This window comes from Leptosomus discolor, chromosome 2 (assembly GCF_034619465.1).
Source record: "Leptosomus discolor isolate bLepDis1 chromosome 2, bLepDis1.hap2, whole genome shotgun sequence".
Taxonomy (NCBI): Eukaryota; Metazoa; Chordata; class Aves; order Leptosomiformes; family Leptosomidae; genus Leptosomus; species Leptosomus discolor.
The window spans coordinates 35,709,848-35,731,824 of record NC_141392.1 but is presented as its reverse complement, the minus strand read 5'-3'; the positions used below and the strand labels follow the sequence as shown (position 1 = coordinate 35,731,824).

General features: G+C 44.7%; 1 protein-coding gene across 1 annotated transcript in view; it reads left to right on the top strand.

Moving 5' to 3' along the window:
- COMMD1 (copper metabolism domain containing 1) overlaps positions 1–13,045 on the top strand; it is a 78,445-nt gene extending 65,400 nt beyond the window's left edge. The window contains exon 3 of the mRNA XM_009961872.2: positions 12,917–13,045. Coding sequence (XP_009960174.2) covers positions 12,917–13,024 — 108 coding nt within the window. The 3' untranslated portion in view covers positions 13,025–13,045. The remainder of the gene's footprint in view (positions 1–12,916) is intronic.
- Positions 13,046–21,977: the final 8,932 nt, after the last annotated feature.

Below are 21,977 nucleotides of genomic sequence, written 5' to 3'. Positions count from 1 at the left end.
TGTGAGCACCGGTAGTGGAAGGACTACCAATGGTGGGGGAGCTGAGATGAGCTGGAGAAAAATGTGATTAAGAAGGTGATGACCTGATACCCTGTCAGAAATAGAGTGTATTTCCTTTAATTTTTAAATGCGTGTGTCGATTCAAATCTCACAGTGCTACAACAGTAATTTTACTCTTTTTATATTTTTTTTTAGTGCTGTCTTCATATGCTTCTCTATACAGTTTGGTGAAACTTGCAAGTATCACTGTGGGATTAGACCAGTGATGACAGGTCTATGAGGGTCGATGGACACTAGATACAAGGAAGAAATTTTTTACGATGAGGGTGGTGAAACACTGGCACAGGCTGCCCAGAGAGGTGGTAGAAGCCCCATCCCTGGAGACATTCAAGGTGAGGCTGGACGGGGCTCTGAGCAACCTGATCCAGCTAAAGATGTCCCTGCTTACTGCAGGGAGTTGGACTAGGTGGCCTTTAAAGGGCCCTTCTGGCCCAAACCATCCCGTGGTTCTGTGATTTCCAGAAATTGGCTACAAGCCCTTAAATAAATTCTACTTAAATTCTCACTTAATAAGCCTTGACCTTGAAGAGTCCTGGCTCTCTAGACATGTATTGCCTCTTTCTTCTTGTTGTAAGGAGGAAATGGCCATCCATTTAAGACAGGGGAAGAGCAGGACTTTCTCCTTAATGTGCGCATGAAGTCATGTAAATCTCTGCAGCCCATCTGCATGGAGGTCTTTTAAGCCTGCCTAATGGAAATAAAGTTTATGCAAAGAATAGTTAGAAAGCAAATGCCTTTCTTAGTTGGTGATTTTGCCTCTCTCCTTGTTTACACCTTCTACATAACAGCTGGGCCCAAGACCCAACCAGAGTTGAATATCAGCGTCACCAAGACAGTGTCAGCAGACTAAGCAGGCGAAGTGATTTATTTTGTGTGCCGTTACACCTATTTACTTCAAGCAGGAGAAAAATGCCTCTGTTAAAGATTAAACATCCCACACTCATTGTTTTAGGGTTTGGAAGAACTCTTGAGCTCAGCCATGCTTTCAAAGATGCTGGAATTCAACTGAAAACAGTCTTGATGTGCTTTCTGTGTCAAAATAGTGTCTGTAGGGGTAGAGAGAAGTTAAGGGGGGGGGGGGGGATATGATAGTTCTTTTTGCATTATTTTTCAGAAGTCGGTTTCAATACAGAGATGTCTCACTTCTCATTCCTGCACCAGGAGTTAGATCATAAGACTTTTTATTCTCTTGCTGCAATTCCATTCCTATATAAAGAAGGCAACAGTGATGGCAATGCCTTTAGTAAGGATTACTCAACCCTGTATTTAGTGGACTTTGGCTTTGTTCAGCTTACATGGTCAGTATCTCCCATGCCAGGCTGAATCCTTCCCCAAACTGGTTTGTCCATCTCCAAGATCAAGACTAGGAGGGAAGAATGTTCTGGGGGTTTCTCCTTAAATATCTTTTCATGTAGGAAGTGCCATAATGCTTTTTGGGGGAAAAAAAACCTCAGAAACAGCTCAAGATTTACAGCAAGGTCAGGAAGGTGCTTCTTGGTACCCTTAGGAAAAAAAATTGCCTTAAAATATTTAGGAGCCTCTAAAAATCTTATTTGTGCATCCCTGATAGAGATTTTGTCCAGCAGCTGAATTCCTAGAGGATTTTGCCTGAATTGAGCGCATTCCAGAGTGGAAAGGCAGCCTCTGGATGCTCTGGGCACTGCTGTAGGTACCCAGCTCTGGGTTCAGCGTGAGGCTTGGTGAAGCTGGCCACAGCCAAGTGCTTCAGAGTTGTTTCCCAACGAAATGTTCCCATTTTCTGAGTGTCTGAGGTGAATGCAGGTAAATCTGCAAAGAGCTATACACTTGCAACCACAGGTGGTTGGAGTGGTGTTGAAAAGGTAAGGAACACTATTAAAAACAGTGCGAGATTCTGAAAAATGAGATGGCTATCTCAAACTGTGGCTGCACCGGAGGGATTTTAGGTTCTGCATCTCTTTGTTTACCAGGTGGTGAAATGAAGCGGATGCAGTTTCATGGGGACGGTTGACTTTGCAGCCTTACCATTGATGTTCAGTGTTGTTCAGACTGTTTTTTAGACAATTATTATTAACACATTTCAATCACTCCATGTTTGCGAAGCTGGTTGACTGCAGCGTTGGAGAAATCACTGGGAATTCCCTCTCAAATCCACAGGTTTATGATTAGCGACTTGAACCGTGAACAGGCAGGAGGCCAAAATGCTGTGTACATTGTATACGTTTAGACGTACGCCGCTCTTAAGCAAAGGGGAGCCGTAAAGGGTTTTCCATTCTGTTAAGCTCCCGTGATGGCTGATGACCACAGCAGATTTGGAAAGGCATTTTATGGGGTAACTTGAGTCTCAACTACTTGAAGACACTGTAAAAGGGTGTTGGAGGAACCAGGTGAGCAAGCTCAGCAAGTGGCGATCAATCAGATAAGGCCACATAAAAAGTTACCAGTATAATCTGGCGAAGAGTCATTGATAAATGAGAATAAAATTTGCATTTTGTCAACATAACTATGTCTTTTGTTTTTTTCTGGACTGTGTTTGTACCAGCAGAACTGTGGCTTTTATAACCTTTCCTTTCTGGCCACAGCAAGTTGCAGTATGAAGTGGCTCAGCATTCAGGGTATTTGAATGTGTTTTGCCCTTGCAGGAGACATTTCATGGTGTTTTCTCCAGAACTGCTGAGAGTTTGGACTAGTCGACATCCATAATGAATGAGCAGTGTCCTAGCAGCATCTGGAACACAGTGGTTATGACTGAGTGCTCTTTCAATAATGAAAAGAAAGAGCAGATCACTAATCACGAATGCAGGGTGATTACCCGTGTCAGCCATCCACCGTTTGTTCATTGTCAGCCTCTGTCTTTACGAACTGTGGTATAATATCTTGAAGTGGAAGCATGGATAAGGAGCCCCTGTAATATGGAGTTGGTGTAGGTGAAGAACGCAGGGCAGGATGCCGCTCTCTGGGCAGGATATGGGGAATACATAAGGTTAAAGCAGTTCAAGAAAAGCAAATGGGTACAAATCAAAGTGATTTAAAAAAAAAAAAAAAATTAAAAAGAGAGCAAGTTGGAAGGCTTACAGAAACCAGTGCAGGTTCATATCACCAGTTTGAAAACAGCATAGCCATAGAGAAAGTATATCAAGCTTGCATAATAGTGTTAAGCTGTCTTTTTTTTTCTTGTTAATTATGATATTCTTCTTAATTCTTTGATGCGAAACTTAAAGAACTACAGTGTACGCTTCCTTCTAATTAGTTAAACTGGTTAAAATATGGTTTGGGTTTTTTTTTTCCTATAACACTTTCTGAAAAGAAACCTGTGCTTCCAAAAGACAGAAAGACCAGCAGGTTAAGGCGTGTGCATCTCGACACCCATAAATACTAATTTTTCACGTAAGGTATAAAATACTAGGTGGACTGTTTTCAGTAGGTTGGTAACGTAAAAGCAATGACGTTACATTTGCTGTGCAGTATCAGAGACCCAGTCTTATGCTCCTGGACTTACTCCAATTTCTACAATCCTTTATCTGTTTAATCTGTGATATTACAGGCTTGATGTTACATTAAAAGTATTAAAAAATCTGCAAGCGGGTTAACTCTTTTTTTCTATGGGGATGTAATAATCATTTGCTCAAGAGATTCTTGGTTCATGCAGTACCAAAATAATGGAGAAGAATGATAAGGCACTTTCAGTTACAAATATTTGTGCTTTATTTTATACAGTATTATGGAAATGAGTTGCACTTTACCTTAGCACTTTTGAAGGCTGTGATTATAGGTTTGTTGCAAAAAAAGCTCTGAATTGAATTAAAAATAATGAATTTAGTATTGTTAGAAATGTGTTTGTATGAAATCAATGGATTGCCATCCATTCCAATTTTTCTGGAATTATCTAGACTTTGCTGTCATTATCTTATGCTCCAGTGTATCTTGCAGAATATTAATGCATCTAAAAATAACTTCTGAAGTTTGCAGTGGGATCACGATTGATGCAGCATCTCATACTTTTATCACCCTGCATTGGTTAGTGGCAGCCCAGGGTTTTTTTTTTTCTTTTTACCGCTTACCAGGTGTTCCTAATCTGAGAATCCAAGCAGCACAAATAAATCACTCTCATAAACATCTGACATGAAATATTTCCACTTAGCATGAATCACCCCATTCAATGTGGTGTTACCCTGATTTTTGAAGAAGGCAAAATAAGCTCAAATCCAATATTTTTCTTCCTTTTGGGTCATCTTTTCCTAATTTGGAGAAGTAGGTTGTGGTTACTTACGCATTGTCTTTTCTTAATTTTTTTTTAGCATGAATTATGCAGGGCATTTCTGTCTCACTTTTCCCCCAGTCCTGCTAGGAATGGCATGAGCAACTGTTCCTCGGAGAAACAAAAATGGAGCAGCCAGGAAGCACTCAGTGTCGGGAGAGATCTTGCCCCACAAGGTCTTGTGTAGCTTGTGTTTTTTGACGTTCCTGTAGCAGCCACCACAGATGTTTGCGTGGAAGAAGGATGTGGGACAGCATTGCACATAAAGCCGCGTGTAGCAAAACAAAACCCAACAGCTCTTAACCAAGCAGCCCTGGTGAATGTCCCTGGTGAGGAGAGGCCCTCCCAAGCTTTGGACGCAAGTAGTAGTGATAATAATGCTGAGGTGAGTTTATCAGTTTATTTATCAGGGTTTATTTGTTTGCTGCCATCAGACAGTACAATAGCAAATTCCCACTGTAATGAGTAAGAAAGAGTAGTCTGCGATGAAGGGGAGGCTTCTGCAATAGGGCTCGGCGGCATCTCTGCAGAAATGACTTTTAGATGTGCCTTTTCCAAGGGAAATGTGTTCTTGCACTATTTTAAGAAGTGTCTAATTTCCGATTTTGATTTTGGGGTTTTTTTTGTTTGGTTTGGGTTGGGTTTGTTGTTTGTTTGGTTTTTAATTTCTTTTATCTTGTCCTTTTGGGGATGGGGGAGGATGTTTGGATTTTTTTTCCTTTTTTTTAAATAAGATTTGCATTTCTTTATCATGCAAGCCTCTAAGCAGGTCCAGCTAAACCTTGAAGGTAATACCTTTTTGTTTCTGTCCGTGTTAGAGAAATAACTCTTAACATGGAGCATGGTATTAAATACCTCCTGGCAGTGGCCAGGTCGCTGGCACAACTGGGGCTCCTTGCCAGCTTCCTTTTAGCACTGGAGCCAGCAGGCTCTGCAGGCAGCTCTCGGTCACTGCTTTAGAGCTGCCTCCACTCCCCCCGCTCCCAGGAGCACTGATGTGTCGAGGAATGACCAAAGCCACCTTGCACGTTGAATCTATCCGCTTAAAAACAGGTCAGGTGACCCTGATGGCACACTGTGTAATGAAGGTCTAAACGGCTTTGGTTTGTATTTTCCTTACTTGCAAAGTTAAGGTGCAGGTATTACTCTCAGGTCTGCGTTGCCCCTCTGCCAGGTCTCTAGGTTTCCTCGCTGGCTGTTTCCAGACAGTTTCTTTTCAACTACAGTGATAATCTGTTAGTGATTAAGAAATGAAAAAAAAAAAAAAAGGATAACTGAGAAGGTGCAGTTCTTGGTTGTGAGAATGGGAAGCTGCATCGTACTGGCACAGGCAAAACCTGCTCCGGTGCTGAGCCTGCGAGGAGGAAGGCCCATGTGGAGGGAGCATCGGTACCTCTCTGTAAGGGTGACAAGGTATAAAATGGGAGCTGGTAAGGTGGTTGACCGTTATTGATTTCCCTGTTGAATTACCTGTGACTTGGGATTTTGCTTACCAGGTAGTCCCTGCAGGTGTTTTACTAAAATGGTATTTAAATGGAATTAGCAAACTGGGAGGAAGTGGGATAGTTGGCATTTTCAGATAAACCAGAAGATTTTTTTGGTTATCCTAACTCCTGCTGCTGAAGCAGGTTGTATCTATGCCCATGCATAGGTTCCCTTTTAGTCCAGATAAGCAATGACTTAATACTTGTTTGCAAAAGTGGGGGGAAAAAACTTTAAAATTATAGGCTCTGGATTTACTCTGAAATGAGTATTTTGTCTTTTCTGTTTAATTAATGCCTTGGAAACAGTGACATTTGTTTCTGCTTGTGGGTATTGCTGGAGAAGATGAGTGTGCTTTGCATTCCCATGCGTGTTTGCCATCGTACTCACTCCTCTGTGATGCAAGCTGACTGGAAGTTCGGGCTTGCATGATGTGTCAGTGACCGGCTTCTCGTACCACACCTCACTGAGCAGCTTTCTCTGGGGTTGTTTTATTTACCTCCCGCCAGCTTTTCTGTTTACGGCCTAATTTGCTTGTATTGTGAATTGTAAGATATTCATCTGGTGTTAATACATTGCTGATTTAACCCTAACCCTGCTGCTTTGATGTAAGCAAAGCCCGCAGTTTCCTTAGTGTGCTTGCAATAAAAGTCAAAAGTGATTTTTAGATACGTGTTTACAGAGATAATTCTGTTTGAAAGAAAACGATTGGTCAGCTTATAATGTATGTGGCTTTATATATCCTTGTGTTTCTTCTGAATATAAGACCTATATTCTTCAGACACATACCTATGCCTGAAAGCCTCCAAAAGTAGGTTGTCCTTCTGTGTATTTCAGTACTTTTTCCTGCTGCAAAGAGTAAGCCTGTCCCGGCAAGATGCCTGGCACCTAATTGTGCAGCGGGAGGGTGCCCGCAGCTAGGTGCGCTTGCTGGGAAGTTGGCAGCATCTGTGGAGGAGCGGTGAAACCCTGCTGGGCTGGTGGGGCCGCCCGATCTCTTCCCAGGCTCCTGCTGAGCTGCTGCGCGCATCCTGCTGCAGGTCAGCGTGGGCTGACTTGCGGCACGTGAGCCAGATGCGATCTGCAGATGGTTCCTGGCCCACCACCTCTTCTGCAGAGGAGACTGGGGGGCTGTTCAGGTGGAAATCTATGTGTGGTTGTCTCCTGGCACGTTGTGGTAGAATACGATAGCATTTTGGAGGTAGTCCCTGCTGGTTTTACTACCTGAGCTAACAGAAAATGCTGAGAGGTTTGACGGTCATGACTCCATGCATCTACCAGTGATGCACTTAATTACTTGCATAGTAAATACTTGGTGTTCTTCCTGTGTTAACAGAGGAGGTAGGAGATTTGCTTGGCTGGAGAGTATTCAGTGATCTGGAAGGAAAAGTGACATGGAGTAATAAAAAAATTGTTATTTATTGCTTAGCCATGAGGAACTCGGAAGTTCTTAAAAAGCAGCGAAATTAATTTCTGTAGAAAATGTTATGCTAGAAATTTCTTTGATTCACCCTTTCACACATCTGACTAAGAAGGGGAGAAGTAAGTTCCTTTTATTTCAGTTGCATATCACTAAATGGTTGGGCTTCAGCCCAAAAAAACCCACCAGGCAACACTTCTGAGCTCTACTACTTTTTTTAATAACTTTTATTGAAATTCTGGCTTCCACAATTCTTTTAATTAAGAAAAAACCCTCCATAATTAAAGCACTGTGCTTACTGCAGTATCAAAACCTGTTGATAAGAATAACAAGGTTTCCTTGCTAGCAAGCAGATGCGTAACTATGGATGTAAAACTGTTTTATCAGCTAGTCCTTTCCAAAACCACTTAATGTCTTTGTTGACCAAAAAAATTGGGAAGGCTGAAAACTAATGTGGGTTCTTAATCACAGTGAAAGGTACTGGGATGTTTGAAGGCAAGTTGGGTTTCTGGTGACATTACAGATTTGTTTTTTACTTACGCAAGGGCCTGCTAAATCTTTAAAACATCCTAATCTAATGCAAAGCCTATGCCAGGAGAATAAAATATCTTCCAGAGTAATGAAATTACATTGAATCTCAGCCTCTGTGGAGCAAATGACCAAAAGGATAAGACCTGTGTGAAGGTGGAGTTGGCTCCCTCTCCCCTTGCACGTGACAACTCCGCTGAACCACGGAGACCTGCTCTCCTGGTAGCTGGCCAGCTGTCTGCTTGGCAGTACTTCTGTGATTAATGGAAGAAAGTCCTTGGTCCTCTGAACCCACTTGGGTCGTGAAGGCTGTTGTCAGCACGATGGCATCTTTGTTCACTTGCTGAGCCATTTTTGCTTCCTACCCCTTGGCAGGGAGTTCTCCTTGCCTCTCTCTAAACTTTGTCCAAGGTGTTTCCACCTGGGGAGGCAAATATTTGCTCGTAGCAACCTTCACTGTCCTTAGGCCTGTGAGGCATGGCACCCATACCAGCGTCTCCCTCGTGATCACCATTTGGTAACAAATCTCACTTCCTTTACTTAGGTGTTGGAAATGCCCCAAGCCATCAACATGGCCCATGGAATGAGCCTTAGTCAAGACACCAAGATCCAAAGCAAATACACTGCCAGCTTACGTTGCAGTCCTGGCAGCGACTAAGTTCCCTGAATGCTGAGTGTTTTAGGAGGTCTCTGAATCAAGTGGAAATGAAATGAGTAAAATGATATGTGAACTGAGAGGGGTTTATTTTTGGTTTTCCATTATAGTGGCTAGAACTTAAAAATACTGGATGTATCAAAGTTGCTGGGAACCACTTCAAGTGGCTGGTCAAACTGATGCAACAGAGAACAATTGTAAAGTTTTTTTTTTTTAAGTTTGAATGTGTGAAAATTGGTTTTCTAAAAATAGCTGGTCTTTTAAGTGTAGTTACTAAGATACAGAAAGTTGTGCTTCTCTTTGTCGCTCATATAAATATTTTTGCAGCGCTCTCTTGTTCCTGAAAAAACCCCCAAACAACCTAGAAGACCTAATTCATGGCTGGGGGGAGTTTGTGTTTCTTGGATGTTTGTTTTGCAGCTCCTTTTTATAGCCCAGGCTCAGGAGGGAAATGGGAGGAGGGGTGGGAAAGCATGTGAGGACAAAACCAAGGTGGTCGCAGGACATGGATGTCCTTTCCCACACCTTTCTAAGAGCATCCAGCTTGGCTTTCCAACCTGAAGTTGGGGGTGCATGTGCCGTTTCCATCTCACACAGACATGCTCTGACGGCCCTGCTTGTGCACATACACGTGCCTTTTTGCAAAGACCGTGTCCATCTCCATGAAGGGCTTGTCTAAAGTCCTCATTTCAGTCTGGTCAGCAAGCGTGCCGTGCTTCAGGACTTCGAGGCAATGAATGACTTGTTCCATCTTGGTTTTGCTTAACTACAAGGGATCCAAGTGGGCTGAAAATTTCTATAACAACAGGAAATATCAAAAGGGATGTCTTGTTTCTTGCTGAGAAGGAGCAGAGACACCAAATTTGTCCTGCTTCTGGAGGACACCTTAGGGGAACGATGGGAAGTTTTAATTTCACAGCTCTGTCTTCTTTTTTCTTCCTTTTTTCTCCTTCTGTGGAAGTTTGTGGAGGGTATAAGCTAACAAAGCATTAAATAAAACTAAAGCCCAGTTCTGAGCAGCCTGATTTACAGCCCTTTCGGTCACGTTTAGGTTGGTCCACATGAGAGTGTGCTATTTAGATACCATCCAATCCGCATAGGAAGTTTTTAGCTGCTTTATAGATAAAAGTATGCTTTATGAGTACATTTACACTTCTATAAAGTGTCATGAAGAGGCTTGGTGTAACCCAGGAGTGTCCTTTTGCTCAATTTACATTCCTTTTAACTGACAATACCTGAAGAGGGAAAAAAGAAAGCCTCCTTGTGCATTAGGCTCATGCAAAAGCATCTCCACCAGAGCTGGGAGCTTCGGTCTTCTGTCCGCTCCCACTCACCATATGATTAAGCCATAAAATCAGCTTATGCAGAGCTTAAGGGCTGCATGGGCACACCCTGGCCTGGGGAAGTCTGTCAATGGGCTCACGTGACTTGGGGCACGCAGCTGTGGTTGGAAAGCCACAGATGTCAACAGGAGTTTGGTCTCGGAGTTTGTCCTGTCGGACTGTGACCCAGGGCTGCATAGGGTGGCACTGCGACTCGTTCCCTAAAAGGTGAAGGTAGAAATCAGCCTGTGGCCGTGGCCCGTGAGTTGAGGAATGAGAGGTCACGTTACAGAGAGAAGAGCTGTTTTCAGATGTTGTCTGTGAAACAAGACTTGTAACGTGTTACAGGTAATGGGGATGATTTTAGGTTGGTAAGAAAAGCTTCTGCTTCTGCAATAGCTCTTCTGTGAAAGCGGTGTCAGAACTTTTTCCCGGCCAGGTCTGGGAAAACAAGGATGCTAAAACTGGGGGGGATTTAGCAGGGAGAGCTGAAGAGGCACTGGCTTTGCAGTACTGATTTGCAGCAGTTGCACCAGTTGGGCTGATGCTGCCCGTTTCTGCTCATTTTAGTGGAGAATGGTTTATTCCAGCAAGGGGGTGAGATCTGGTTTCAGCCCGATGCTTCACAAAGCCTCAGGGGTTAACTAATGAATTGCTTGAGATTTGAGTTTTCAAGTGCTTCCTAATCAAGGAATGTATAGAGAGAAATTTCAGAGTTTCGTTCAGGCTTTCTTATGCAATCTCCTGCAAACACAGCTTCTTCAGGCAGATCCAACCTATATTTTTTTTCAGCATGCTCCTAATCAGACAGGAGAATACAAGAAAGCCCACTGCCAAATGGAATTAAGCTGTCAAATTCCTCACCAAACATTTTCTTGCTGCACAGTGACCAGCTGTAATTATGCTTTGCTGTAATTATGCTTTCAAAGATAGTTTATACAAGGTGTTTTCCATAATAACCATTGCCAAGGACAAGAAAAATGGTGCGAGAAAGCCCTTGCTTCCAAGTCTTAGATTTCATATCTGTGTGGTTGTTGATCCTGAATGTTTAATGCTACTTTTGTGATGTTTTGGAATGTACTAAGTAACTTTATAGAGATGAACGATTAATTTAAAAAAAACAAACCGCAACCTACAGTGATAGTTTCCAATAGGATGCTGTTTATGAGCATAATTGCATGCTCAGGCAAAGGCCTTTCCTAATAGTCATCTGTATATCCCACGTGGTATATATTTAGTTACATCACTATTACTGAACTTCACTGATACATCGTTCAATCAAAGTTCTCCTTAATTCTATGAAACCTTTTCTAATCAGAAGCACCTGCATACTAAATACATAACTTGATCTCTGCACCTCGGCCTGTTGGCTGATTTGTTTATTAGCAGATAAGATAATGCACATTTCACGAAGACCGACTCCATCCAGCGTAGCTACAGTAAGTGACTTACCAGCGCCTGAGTACCAGCATTAAGGGAGAGGCAGCAATATCTGAAGACAAAAAAAAAGTTTAAAGTGCACACCACCCTCATTGTATGAGGTCTTCCTTCTTAGAAAGATCCAAGTTTTAAGGTTTAAATCACCATTTTGATTTCTGTCTTGAACCATGGTAGTTCCCCGTGTGACTGATGTCTGGACAGAAGCCTTGGCACGACTGTTTCATGCACTTCAACATGCTTGGCTTCCTGATCACTGACTTATAGCACCTCATTTCTTTCCCATTAGCATTCTTCTGGCAGGGCCTTTTATGATAATTGCACACAAAATGATCCCCTTGCTTCTTGCGTGAACATTTTGGTTTGTATTTCACTTGCTGGTTTGGTTCCTGTGAAAAATGGAACAATCCATGAATCCTTGGGAGAACAGAGAAGGTAAAAGGTAAAGCTATTCCTGATGCCTGGGGGAAAACGCCGGTAACAGTTCTCAAATGTGGTTAGTAAAAGTGGATGGGTTTAATTTGTCTGATGATTTTATTGTCATGTTTTAATTCCATAAATGTAAAGGATGAAGTTGCAGTGTTTGGGTTAGAAGCTAATTGTATTGAAAAAGTATATTTTGACATAATGATAAAACTTTAGTCTGGTAGAAAACAGATGGGACCTGGAGATGCCGTTCTGCTTTTATAAGCACCCCGGAGTCTGTGTTACATGTAGAAATTCAGTGGATATACAGTGATTCTGATTGCTGAAACTATTCCAGTGTCTCATGAGGAAACCTCCCTCCATGCTGGCTGCACTTTCATCTTCAAAGATTTTCAATTTGTTTCTCTGTCACCAGTGGTGCTTCACCTGGAACAACCTTTAGTACACGGTCACACTCCTGGCAATCTCAAACATTTCTTCTGCCAGACTCACTGTGGGAAGTACTTTGTAACTATAGACATGGCAGTAGGTAAGGCTAATGGGCTGGAGATCTCAGGAGGCCTTTTCACATTCATGTTTATTAATGAGTTCCATATAATTTGAACTTTTATATATATACACACACACATATATATTCATTATTTTTTAATACATTTTCTTTATTTTCTGGGCCTTTGACAAGATCCTTTTGCTGTATCCCAGTATCCATCTTATCAGAGAGTAGCTATTTTTTAAGATGTGATAGGACATTTCAGAGCAAATCAGTGCTGCTTCTTAACTTGCTTCTAAGTTTAAATTGACACTAGAGCCCATGTGTGAAAGAATATAAAACGCTCCTGAATTTCCAGACTGAGTGTCCTGTACAAGACTGTGTTCTGGATTCTCGTTTTCCTATGTATCAAGTCTGGGGTTTGTATGGGATGAGCTTTGTGTGGTGGCTCCAGCCACTTTGCGGTTCCTGGTGTCTGCAGCAACAGCTTTGGGCATCAACAGGTTCGAAAGGAAAGTAGAAGTCTCAGGTATAATTAAATTTCTACAAGTTTTGCGGAAGTCGGCAGCCAAGGAGAGACCCAAACAGATGCCTACATTGAAATAAAAGGTAGGCAGAGCTCAGCCTTCTTGTCCTCTTTGGCAGCTGCTGGCTGGCCTGCCAGCATGTACTGCTCTCGCTTGCTAGGTGGGTAGCCAATCTCTGGGTCTACTGAGGCTATTATTTAAGTGGCACCAGGAAAAAAGGAGACAAGGGACACAAATTGTCAGAAAACCAGAACTTGCTATCCTGTCTCCATAGTATGCTTTAAAACCCATTATCTTTCTCAAACTATTGTTCTTGCGATTTTGTTTTGTAGGAATCTGAGTTTCTCTGTCTGGAGTTTGATGAGGCCAAGGTGAGCCAGATGCTGAAGAAACTCTCGGAAATAGAGGAGAGCATGACTTCGTTGACTCAGACCACTTAACCAAATAAAGAGATTGCAACTCAGAAAGCAAATTACCCTCGGCGCTTTGTTTCTGCACCTAAAATAGGGAATGATTGTTAAATCCCGATTATAGGTGCACAATGCATTCACAACCAAATATGGGCTAGGTCACACTTTGAAGTTTTCTCCAGCCCCTACTCCAGGCCCATTCTCCAAGGCAGCAGCAGTGTTGTTTGCATAAAGCTTTGCATAATCAGGCCTTCCAAGTGTAGCATAGCTTCTCTCCTTTTTCCCCCTCAGTCAGCTTTTGAGTCTTCCAGATGCTGTAAATACCGGGCTGGATGAACAGCAAAGGTAAATTGGCCAGTTGCGGCAGGGGAGAAATGAGCAGAAGAAACAGGCAGACTAGGAGTGACTCATGTTTATCCTTCCAAACCATGGGCTATGTAGGACAAATGCATGTGTATGAACTCTGCCTGCTTAGAGCTTAAAGCTCGGGAGAGCAGATGAAGTGCAGCAAGTTCAGGGAGCAGAGACACAAACATACATTTCTGTAATTGTGAGCCTGTGTGCTGCTGAGGATTAAATGGTTCCCAAGGATGTGAAGTGGCCAATCTTGCTGGCCTGGTCAGTCACACCTACCCAACACTGTGGGGAGCCAGGGGACAGTCAGGGGAGCCTCTCTTGGGCAGTAGGAGGCACTGGTTTCCCAAAAGGAGCAGCCCTCCTGTGTGTGCTGAGCACCTGATCCAGCAACCTGCTGGCAAGCCGTCAGAGCCACTTCTGACCTGCTTCCCTGAAGACTGTCCACCTTCATCAGCCTTCCGTCTCTCGAGCTGTAGCAGTGCAGCCCTGGCACTGAGCTGCACAGTGTGTTTGAGAGGACGGTGCTTTGTCAGGGCGCGGTTTAACTTGGCTGCTTTTGGTCCTGTTTGTCTTGACTTCAAAAAGTCCCAGGTTAAACCCAGGGTTTCTAGTGTGTGCATGTTCAGCTTGGACTTCGGGTAAAAGGAAGATGCCCTTGGCAACCTGGCAGGTTAAAGCCCTATCGATGAAACAGGTGTTTGAAGAAAGCTTCCAGAGGCAGATGGGGAACATAGGGGGCACCAAGACCTGAACTACCCAGGTTGTTGTGGCTCTTGAGTGTTGCAGGCACCTGTATCTCTCTGCCATAACGGCAAACTGCAGCATAAGCACCGCCCTTCCGATTAAAGAGGACTGAGCAGAAATGTTTTCAGTTTCAGATGTTTCTGTTCAGGAGTGCAGCCTTGTTGGCCTTGTTGCAGCAAGATGTGTAACCACACTTAGCAGCTTACCAGCGCAGGAGGACCTGGAGGGGCTGTTCTGAGCAGGTTGCTGCCTGTACGAGCATGATGGTCCCTACTGGACAACTGCCTGATAGTCCATAAAATGGTGACGGACCAGCTGGAGATGACATGACCTCGCTGTTTTGCTTTGTTACTTAAGTGAAAGGTGTGTGCACACAGTTGGTTAGAGGCTACGTTTCAATTTTATTTTAGCTTCATAAGCACCCTCCTCCTGAGCTAAAATTATACTGAGGGCTTGTAGCGAGAGAGAGATGACAAGATAAAATGTTCTTGTGCCATAACTAAAGTACTCCTCATTGCTTCTCTTTGTGAATTTATTGCTTGTGGAGTTGCCAGATTGTACTTGAACGCAAAATCTCTTCAGAGCAAGGGAAGGGCACCTTTTCCCATCTGCCTGGTCAGAAGGGAAAGCTTCACTCAAGCCAATTTGTATCACTGCATTGGGAATTAACATTCCCTTTCCCATGCCTGTCCCGCTGCTGCCTCGTCTCTTATGGCCACCTGGTTCTCCCCTCCATCTCATGGAGGAAATGCGCAGCCCACGGCTCCTCACTTTCCCCATCTGCCTCCAGCTGATACTTGTCAGAATCAAACTGGACTGTAACCACCAACTGATCCTCATGCTGGTCCCCGGGTAACTGGCTGGCAGCGTGGGTGTGAAATGCTAAGTGGTTGCTGATTCCATGAGCTTTCCGCTTTTCATGAAAGTTCATTAAAATGTTTTTCTACATTTTAAAGCGTGTTTAAAAAAGAAATAAGTCAAGGTCAGGGAAGGATCATGATCTTAAGTAACTTGCACCATGTCAAACATACTTATTGTTTTATTTTAACATGGTCAGAGGATAGGAAAATGTGCTATAAATGGAAATTAAAGAGAAACAAACAGGGAACAGATGTCAGGAAGTATTATTTCATGCAAAGAATAATAAATCTGTGAAATGGCTAACCAGACAAGGAGGCTGAGGCAAAAAACGTTGGGGTAATTTAAGAAATAATTGGATGCTTTCCTAGTAGAGGTGTGAAGTTAAAAAGGGGCACAGTTTTATGGGTGGCTGCTCTTCCTAATCCTGCCTCCCCTGAATATCTAATGATCCTGATTTTCTTCTTGGTGGATCTTTGTAAGCTACTGTGCAAAATAAGGAAAAAAAAAAAAGCTGAGTGTTTTGAGGACCATGCTCTGCTCAGGCCTTCATAAGGGCATGGGGAGTGTCATGGGGCAACAAAATCATTTCTGCTTCACAAGGTTTGACGTGGGAGGGGAAAGAGGATGCTGCGCTTCCCCAGACTGCTGTAATCCCCAGCTGCAACTGGAGCACGAAGAACAGATTTCCCTTTGAGCAGGACCGTACCTTCCTATAGAGATGGTTTATGCGTGTGTCCATCCATCTGTCCCTCCCTACAGAGTCTTGAAGATATTGGCCACTTTTGGCTGAGCTTGGAGAAGAGGCCTCCGATGCAGCTCTGCTTTTTTTCCTTAAGTGAAGGACACAAGGACCTGTGGCTCTTTGTTGGGATTCACAGACGTTACTTGCTATTGATGGTCCCACTGAATATCTCTGTGGTGTTGGCAAACGATAGCTGCTGCTTACGTGCTTTAGGAGAGCTTTCAGATTCCTTCCCCAAAGCCCAGATGTAAACCAGACTCAGCCTGAATGCCTGGCCAGGCAGCTCCTGCTGTGGCTTGGGGCCACGCGTGGATGCTGGCCTCCTGCGTGGGTCGGTCTGAGCAGACATCCCAGCACAGCCCTGTTGGCCACAGGGGCCTCATCCTGTTTTGGAGACCACTGCTGCCTGCCATGGCACCAGCTCTTGTGCCTGCATGCTGAGCCATGCCAGCAGTGTGACACCAGGGCCATCACCTGCTCCTCCTTTCCTCCTTCCTTCATGGGAGCAGCCATGTGGCAGCATGCCCCAAGCTGCCAGTCGAGCAGCTCAGCACAGCCAGAGGAGGAAAGTGAGGGAGATGGGGAAGAACCGGGAGGAATGTCTGAGTCCCATCTGGGAGAGGTTTCCCTGCCCGATCCTCAAAAGCAGCCGGGGAAGGAGCAGGGACACAATTTATGCCACGCTCCAATGTCCTTAAGCTTGGAAAACTCCCTAACTGCCCCCCTGCAGGTATACCTGCCTGCAACCTGCCTGATCTCCATCTTTCTTGGTTTACTAATGACTAAAAACCGCTTGTGAGTGGGACTGCCGTGTGCCACCGGGCTGGGGCAGGCTTGGCTTCAATCAAAGCCTGGATATTTAATCTAACCTGCATTGTGTTGGTGGAGGCAGGGCAGGGAGTGTCCAGGTAGATGCTGCTCAGGCAGGGGCCAGCACCCAGCGACACCAGCAATTTCCTCCCGGTCCCACTTTCGCTGGCACTTTTCTGGGTGACGACTTGCTGAAGCCATGGTGGATTTGGCCTGCGGTGAGCGAGGGCTGCTGCTGCAGCTCTGGCACCGTGTACGTGATGACTCCAGGTGTGGAACTCCAGATGCACAGCCCATCGCAACTCTGCTGCTTCTTACTGAAGACTCACAAGGAGCAGCCACGTGTTGTGGCAGCCTTCAGCAGGTTCTTCCTCAGACATCACCTTCTGCACCCCTAAAATGTCCTGCAATGTATTCATGCAATCGCTTCTTGTTTTCTGGGAATTCCTCCAAGTTTATGATCTGGTGCTCCCTAAAATATCTGCAAGTGCTGTTGCCTTCAATCATGCATTACACAATAGGCAAGCCCTGCGCTCAGTCTTTGCTTGGCAAGATGATTCCTCTTAGTGCAATTTTCTTTTTTCTTGGTCTATGTGTTCCCAGGACTGCTGAAATTTTAGAGTATTTTTCTAGGCATATCTCTGTTTGAAAAAAATAATAGTTTAGGCACACCGTGTTTTTCCAAATCCAAGCCAAGCAAGTGCTGCATTTCATAGAGCTTTGGGCCATGGAAAGCAGCAGATGATGAGGCATACTTATTTTATATTGTGTTGAGTTGAGTTACTTTCCCATTGTTCGGGTTACTTGGTCTCATTTTATTTTACTTTTTTTTTTTTCTTCTTCTTTCTTACAGGTCCTTTTTGCAAGTGTAAATATCAGAATTAATGTCCATGCTTTTATTGTGTTTCATGGGAGGGTTTTCACTGGAGTCCATGACCTCCACGTTTTATTGTGCTTTAATTTTTTGATAAAGTGGTTGATATTTTGAGAGATTTTCTTTTCTGTATGTCAGTTCTGTGCTATCTATTGATAAAATAAATCACTTACCATTTTTCTGAGGAGGTTTCCTGATTTAGATATTTACTGACCGTTTGTAGATGCGCAGGTCTCTGAGAAGTTTTACCCAATGACTCAAGCTTGCCACACATAGCTCACAGAAATGTTTCCTTCCCCTTCTGGGGAATTTCAACAGTTTATTCATTTATTCCAAATATTTATAAAGAGGCGCTCAGTCAGTGCCAGGGACAGAGGGAGCCTTTTTAAGAAGGTGGTACCTCACGGCACTGGCTGGGCGGGGTGGGACGCAGTGGTCCTTCACAGCAGCCACTGATGACTTTTTAATGCGTTCTGTTTCATGTGGCTTGCGACCGGAAAAATAGACGATGACTCCTCGCCTTGGAGCCAGGACTGTTAAAATCCGCCTCTTAAATTATTCCCAAATCCCATGGAAGCGGGGCTCAGGGTGCCATTTAATCCAACGTAGAGGCCAGAACTGCACTCCTGGACCTCCCTCACCATGTCAGGAGGTAAAGGTGATGGTGCAGGGAGAGAGGCAGCCATCACCATCGATGCTTTCTCCCCTCAGCACAGCAAAACTAAGCTGTTTCTACCCATAAAAGTCACCCTGGTTTAGCTAAGCCTTGCCAAAGCTGTAGCTGAGTCCCCCTCTCCTCAAAAGGGAGGCACATACACCCACAAAAATGCCTTTTCCCAGTCACATGTGTCCCATGGACCCCAGAGGACACGATGTGTCACCTCCCATGAAAGGGTGGCAAAAGGGGATGCAGACACAACCTCACCTGTTGTGAATCCACCTCTGAACGGCCAGCACCACTTGGGTAGGATTATTTTGGGGTATCACCTGAACGTGCTGTCCCAGCAGAAAATCTGTGGGTGGTAGCGGCTGGTGCTATAAAGCCTTCCTCCCAGACGTAATGGGGCTGATTATCCCCGTGCTCAAACCTCCAAATGCCTTGCCCTTCCTCCTTCCTTTTGGTGGTAGCAAGGCAGATCTTGAAATGCAAGAAATTGCAGGAAAACTGGTTTGAAAGCATGTCGGAGGGAGGGGGATGGGGCAACTGGGGATGGAGAGCCTGCCTGGGGCATTTGGCCCTGAGACATTTTGCAGGTGGCCCATAGCATTATCAAAGCAAGCAGCACCCAAGGGGACTTCCTTGAAATGCAGTGCTGTCGGAGGACATTGGCCAACAGGGAGGTACAAAATATTTCTCTGAAGAGTTTTTCTTGTTTCTTATCTCCTCTGAGAGCAGGTGACTTGCATTTTAATTCACTTAGTGGCTGGCCGTGCTGAAACTCCAGTACTCAGCCATTAGCTTTCCTAATGAGATGGTATTGGAGAATACGTAAAACCAGCTAATTGAATAAATGGGCATTTTTGGATGCCAGTAAGTGTCTCAGACCCTCGAGGAGTGACCTTTTGCAGGGGTCAATGGGGGGGAAAAACAGCGATTGCAGCACAAAACCCAAACCCATAGTGCTTCTGAGAGGAGCCTGGAAGGGAACATTCATCATTTGGGTTTGATGATACGTAATCTCTCGGCCATATTTCCTGAGATTTCTGGCCAGTTGGCAGCCCTGCCTGAATACAGCATTACTGGGAAATTATATGATATAGTGTGTTTCAGTAATAAGCGACACTCTTCCTGCTTTACAAATCAAACCATGTAAAGCGTTAGAGTCTTCATAGCATCTCTGTTTGTGACAGTGAACGAAGAAAATAAGCAAAGCCATGTCAGGAGGAGATGGCAGGCTCCAACAGAGAGAGGTGTTGGTTTGATCCCAGCTGCTTGCAAGTGGCTCTGCCCTTGCTCCCAAAACATGGCAGCTGCCCCACCACCTTCCACCAAATATCTGGTGGCTTGGTGAGCCCTGGCCTCCTCCAGGCATCCCCTTAAAAGAAATTTGCTACTGCAGAACCTCGGGACGAATCTGCATTTTTTTTATGGCTGAGGAACACAGTGCATAAAGCTAAACCTCTGCTCCAGGATCCTGGGAGGCAGTGGCATGCAGAAGTACAAGGTTAAAAAACGCCATCCAGAAGCAGCGGCTGGGAACCATAAATACCTTTCAAGCAGTCCTCAGGCACATCAGAAGAGGAGCAAGCAAAGCCACTGGAATTTATAAACTTATATAATTAATTTTTCTTTGCAGGGAGAACAAACATTCCCATGTTCCAGCTCTCTCAGGGCCTTTGACAATCAGGCTCCTTTCTATAAATAATGTTCGTAGGTTTATACATTTCAATTAGTGCTTGTTCTAGCCTCTTGCAGCCCAAGGATATTTCACTCCAGTTTATTAGGCTGTGGATAGATCATTTTGCCTTGCTGCATCTATAATGTGATTTAAATTAAGATGCTTGCAAGCAGCATGATAGTAATGAAAAGACTCTGGAAAACATTGGCACATCCCCAGTAAGAACGAAAGAGAGAAATGAGCTTTACATTGCGGCATCTGACAAAATGTCTGCACCCTCCTCTGCAGGGTGGGAGCGGGACTTCTCTGCCTGAGGACGCAGCAGGGAAAGTGCTTGTACCTGGGCTGCGCGACGGAGCTGCTGGCGACATGGTGTAATGGCCATGGATGGGTTTTTTTCCCAAGCAGGAATATCTCTGAGTCAACCTACAGCCCTGTAACTACAACACGCTGCAATCAGAGCCAGCAGAAATGCTTAACCCCAACAGCTTAATCCCCAGCCATTGCAAATTAGTACAGCTCCATTAACTTTGGAGGACTATTTACATGAGGGAGGTGAAATATGTACAGGATCAGGCACAAAACCTGCAGCAATTTTGTACATGGGGCAGTGGTTTGCTAATTTACGAGGCTATATCTCATCTGTGCTGCATGCTGGTCTCTGAAGTTTTATTTATTTATAGTGAGCACATCCACGTCAGAGGGATTTCTCCATCAAGCAGTATGAGGAAAACACTTCATTTACTCTGATTATATTGCTGATCTCAGTCCCTAATGCAGGAGGTATCTTCCCTCCAGGTAATTTTTCAGTAACCCGCAGGTGTGAGGCTGGGTATTAAAACTAGATATGTGGATTATTTAATTTCCCTTTGCCCTGCTTTTCATTTCTGAAGTTTATCTGCAGATCCTACAATAACAAGATAAAAGCTTTCTGATCTGCTTCTCTGATATATTGTAATTCTGCTATGCCGGGGGACACATCCTCCACCCCGGATAGTACCGCTGGCCTTCGCTCATTGCAATGAGGTCTGTGCGGGAATGGGCATGTGTAACTCAGCAATGCAGCAAGGCAAATGGCCTGCGGCCTCAGAGGTGGCTTTTACGAGCAGAAATACGTGTAAAAAAGGTTACAGGGGAAACGCAGGGCCTGGGGGAATCAGATTAGGTCCCACCCCAGCCCTGCAGCCCTAGGAGCAAGCCGCTGCTGCTGCCCTGAGACGGGGCCGCTCTCGCCACCCTGGTTTTGGAGACCCTTCTGCTCATGCCACCCAAAGGAGGAGCCCGCAGTGAGCGGTGCCAGCCTCAAGCCCCGGTGGCAAAACACTCGCTACGACCGCCACCGCTGGTCTGCAACCCCAGCGGCCTGAGCAGGATTTAATTCCAGTGGCGGCTGCAAGCACTTTCCAAATGATTGGGAGTGTCTTGAAAAACCTCCTGCGCACGGTGTTGGCTTAGTTTGCCCCCCAGAAACAGCCAGCTTGGATGTCAGCACCCTTTCAGACACAGGACTGGTTTTAATCGGAGTCGCCTTACCCAAGCGGGCACTGCAAGAGTCCGAGGGAAATCAGGCAGCAGAGCCTTGTCCAGGAGATGCTTGAAGTCAAGATGGTTTAAAAAAATCTAAGTGACGTGAGGCACTGGCCATTTTCCCACACCTGGCATTTTGCTAGTGCTTAAAACTGCATCTGCTAAAAAATAAAAGCAAAATGGAAGCGGTTCAGCTGAAGTGGGTCCAGTACATTTCTTCCGAAGTGCAACAAGTTTTCTCACCTTCAAAGAGACTCTGCTGCCTGGCAGTTTGCAGTTTTGCAGCTCTTCAGGTCTTGCTACAAAAGGCTGTGGGATACCTCTGAACTGAGGTAAGGAGAGGTGTTAACGGGCTCATGTTTCCAGGACACGAAAAAAGATGTTTTGTACATAGCAGGCACTTTTTTGTTGTTTGCAAAATAATTCTTGTCTGGTTTCTGCCGATACAGAAGTTGAATTTGAATTGGATTCTTCTCCATCCTCTTGACTGCGCTGTGCGCTGCTGCGCCTTCTGTCTGCAAATTGGAGCCTCACTGGGAGAAAAACACAGTGAGTTACTGCAGTCTTTGTTTGAAAAAGGCAGGTATGTCCTTCTGGAGCAGGGAGACGCTGATTTTAATCCAAGCAGCTCAGGGAGCAATTATTCTTGACAAATGTGAATCAATATGAGCACAATGCAGTTCTGCCCACCACTTGCAAATGACAGCACACAACACAGCAGGGCCGAGT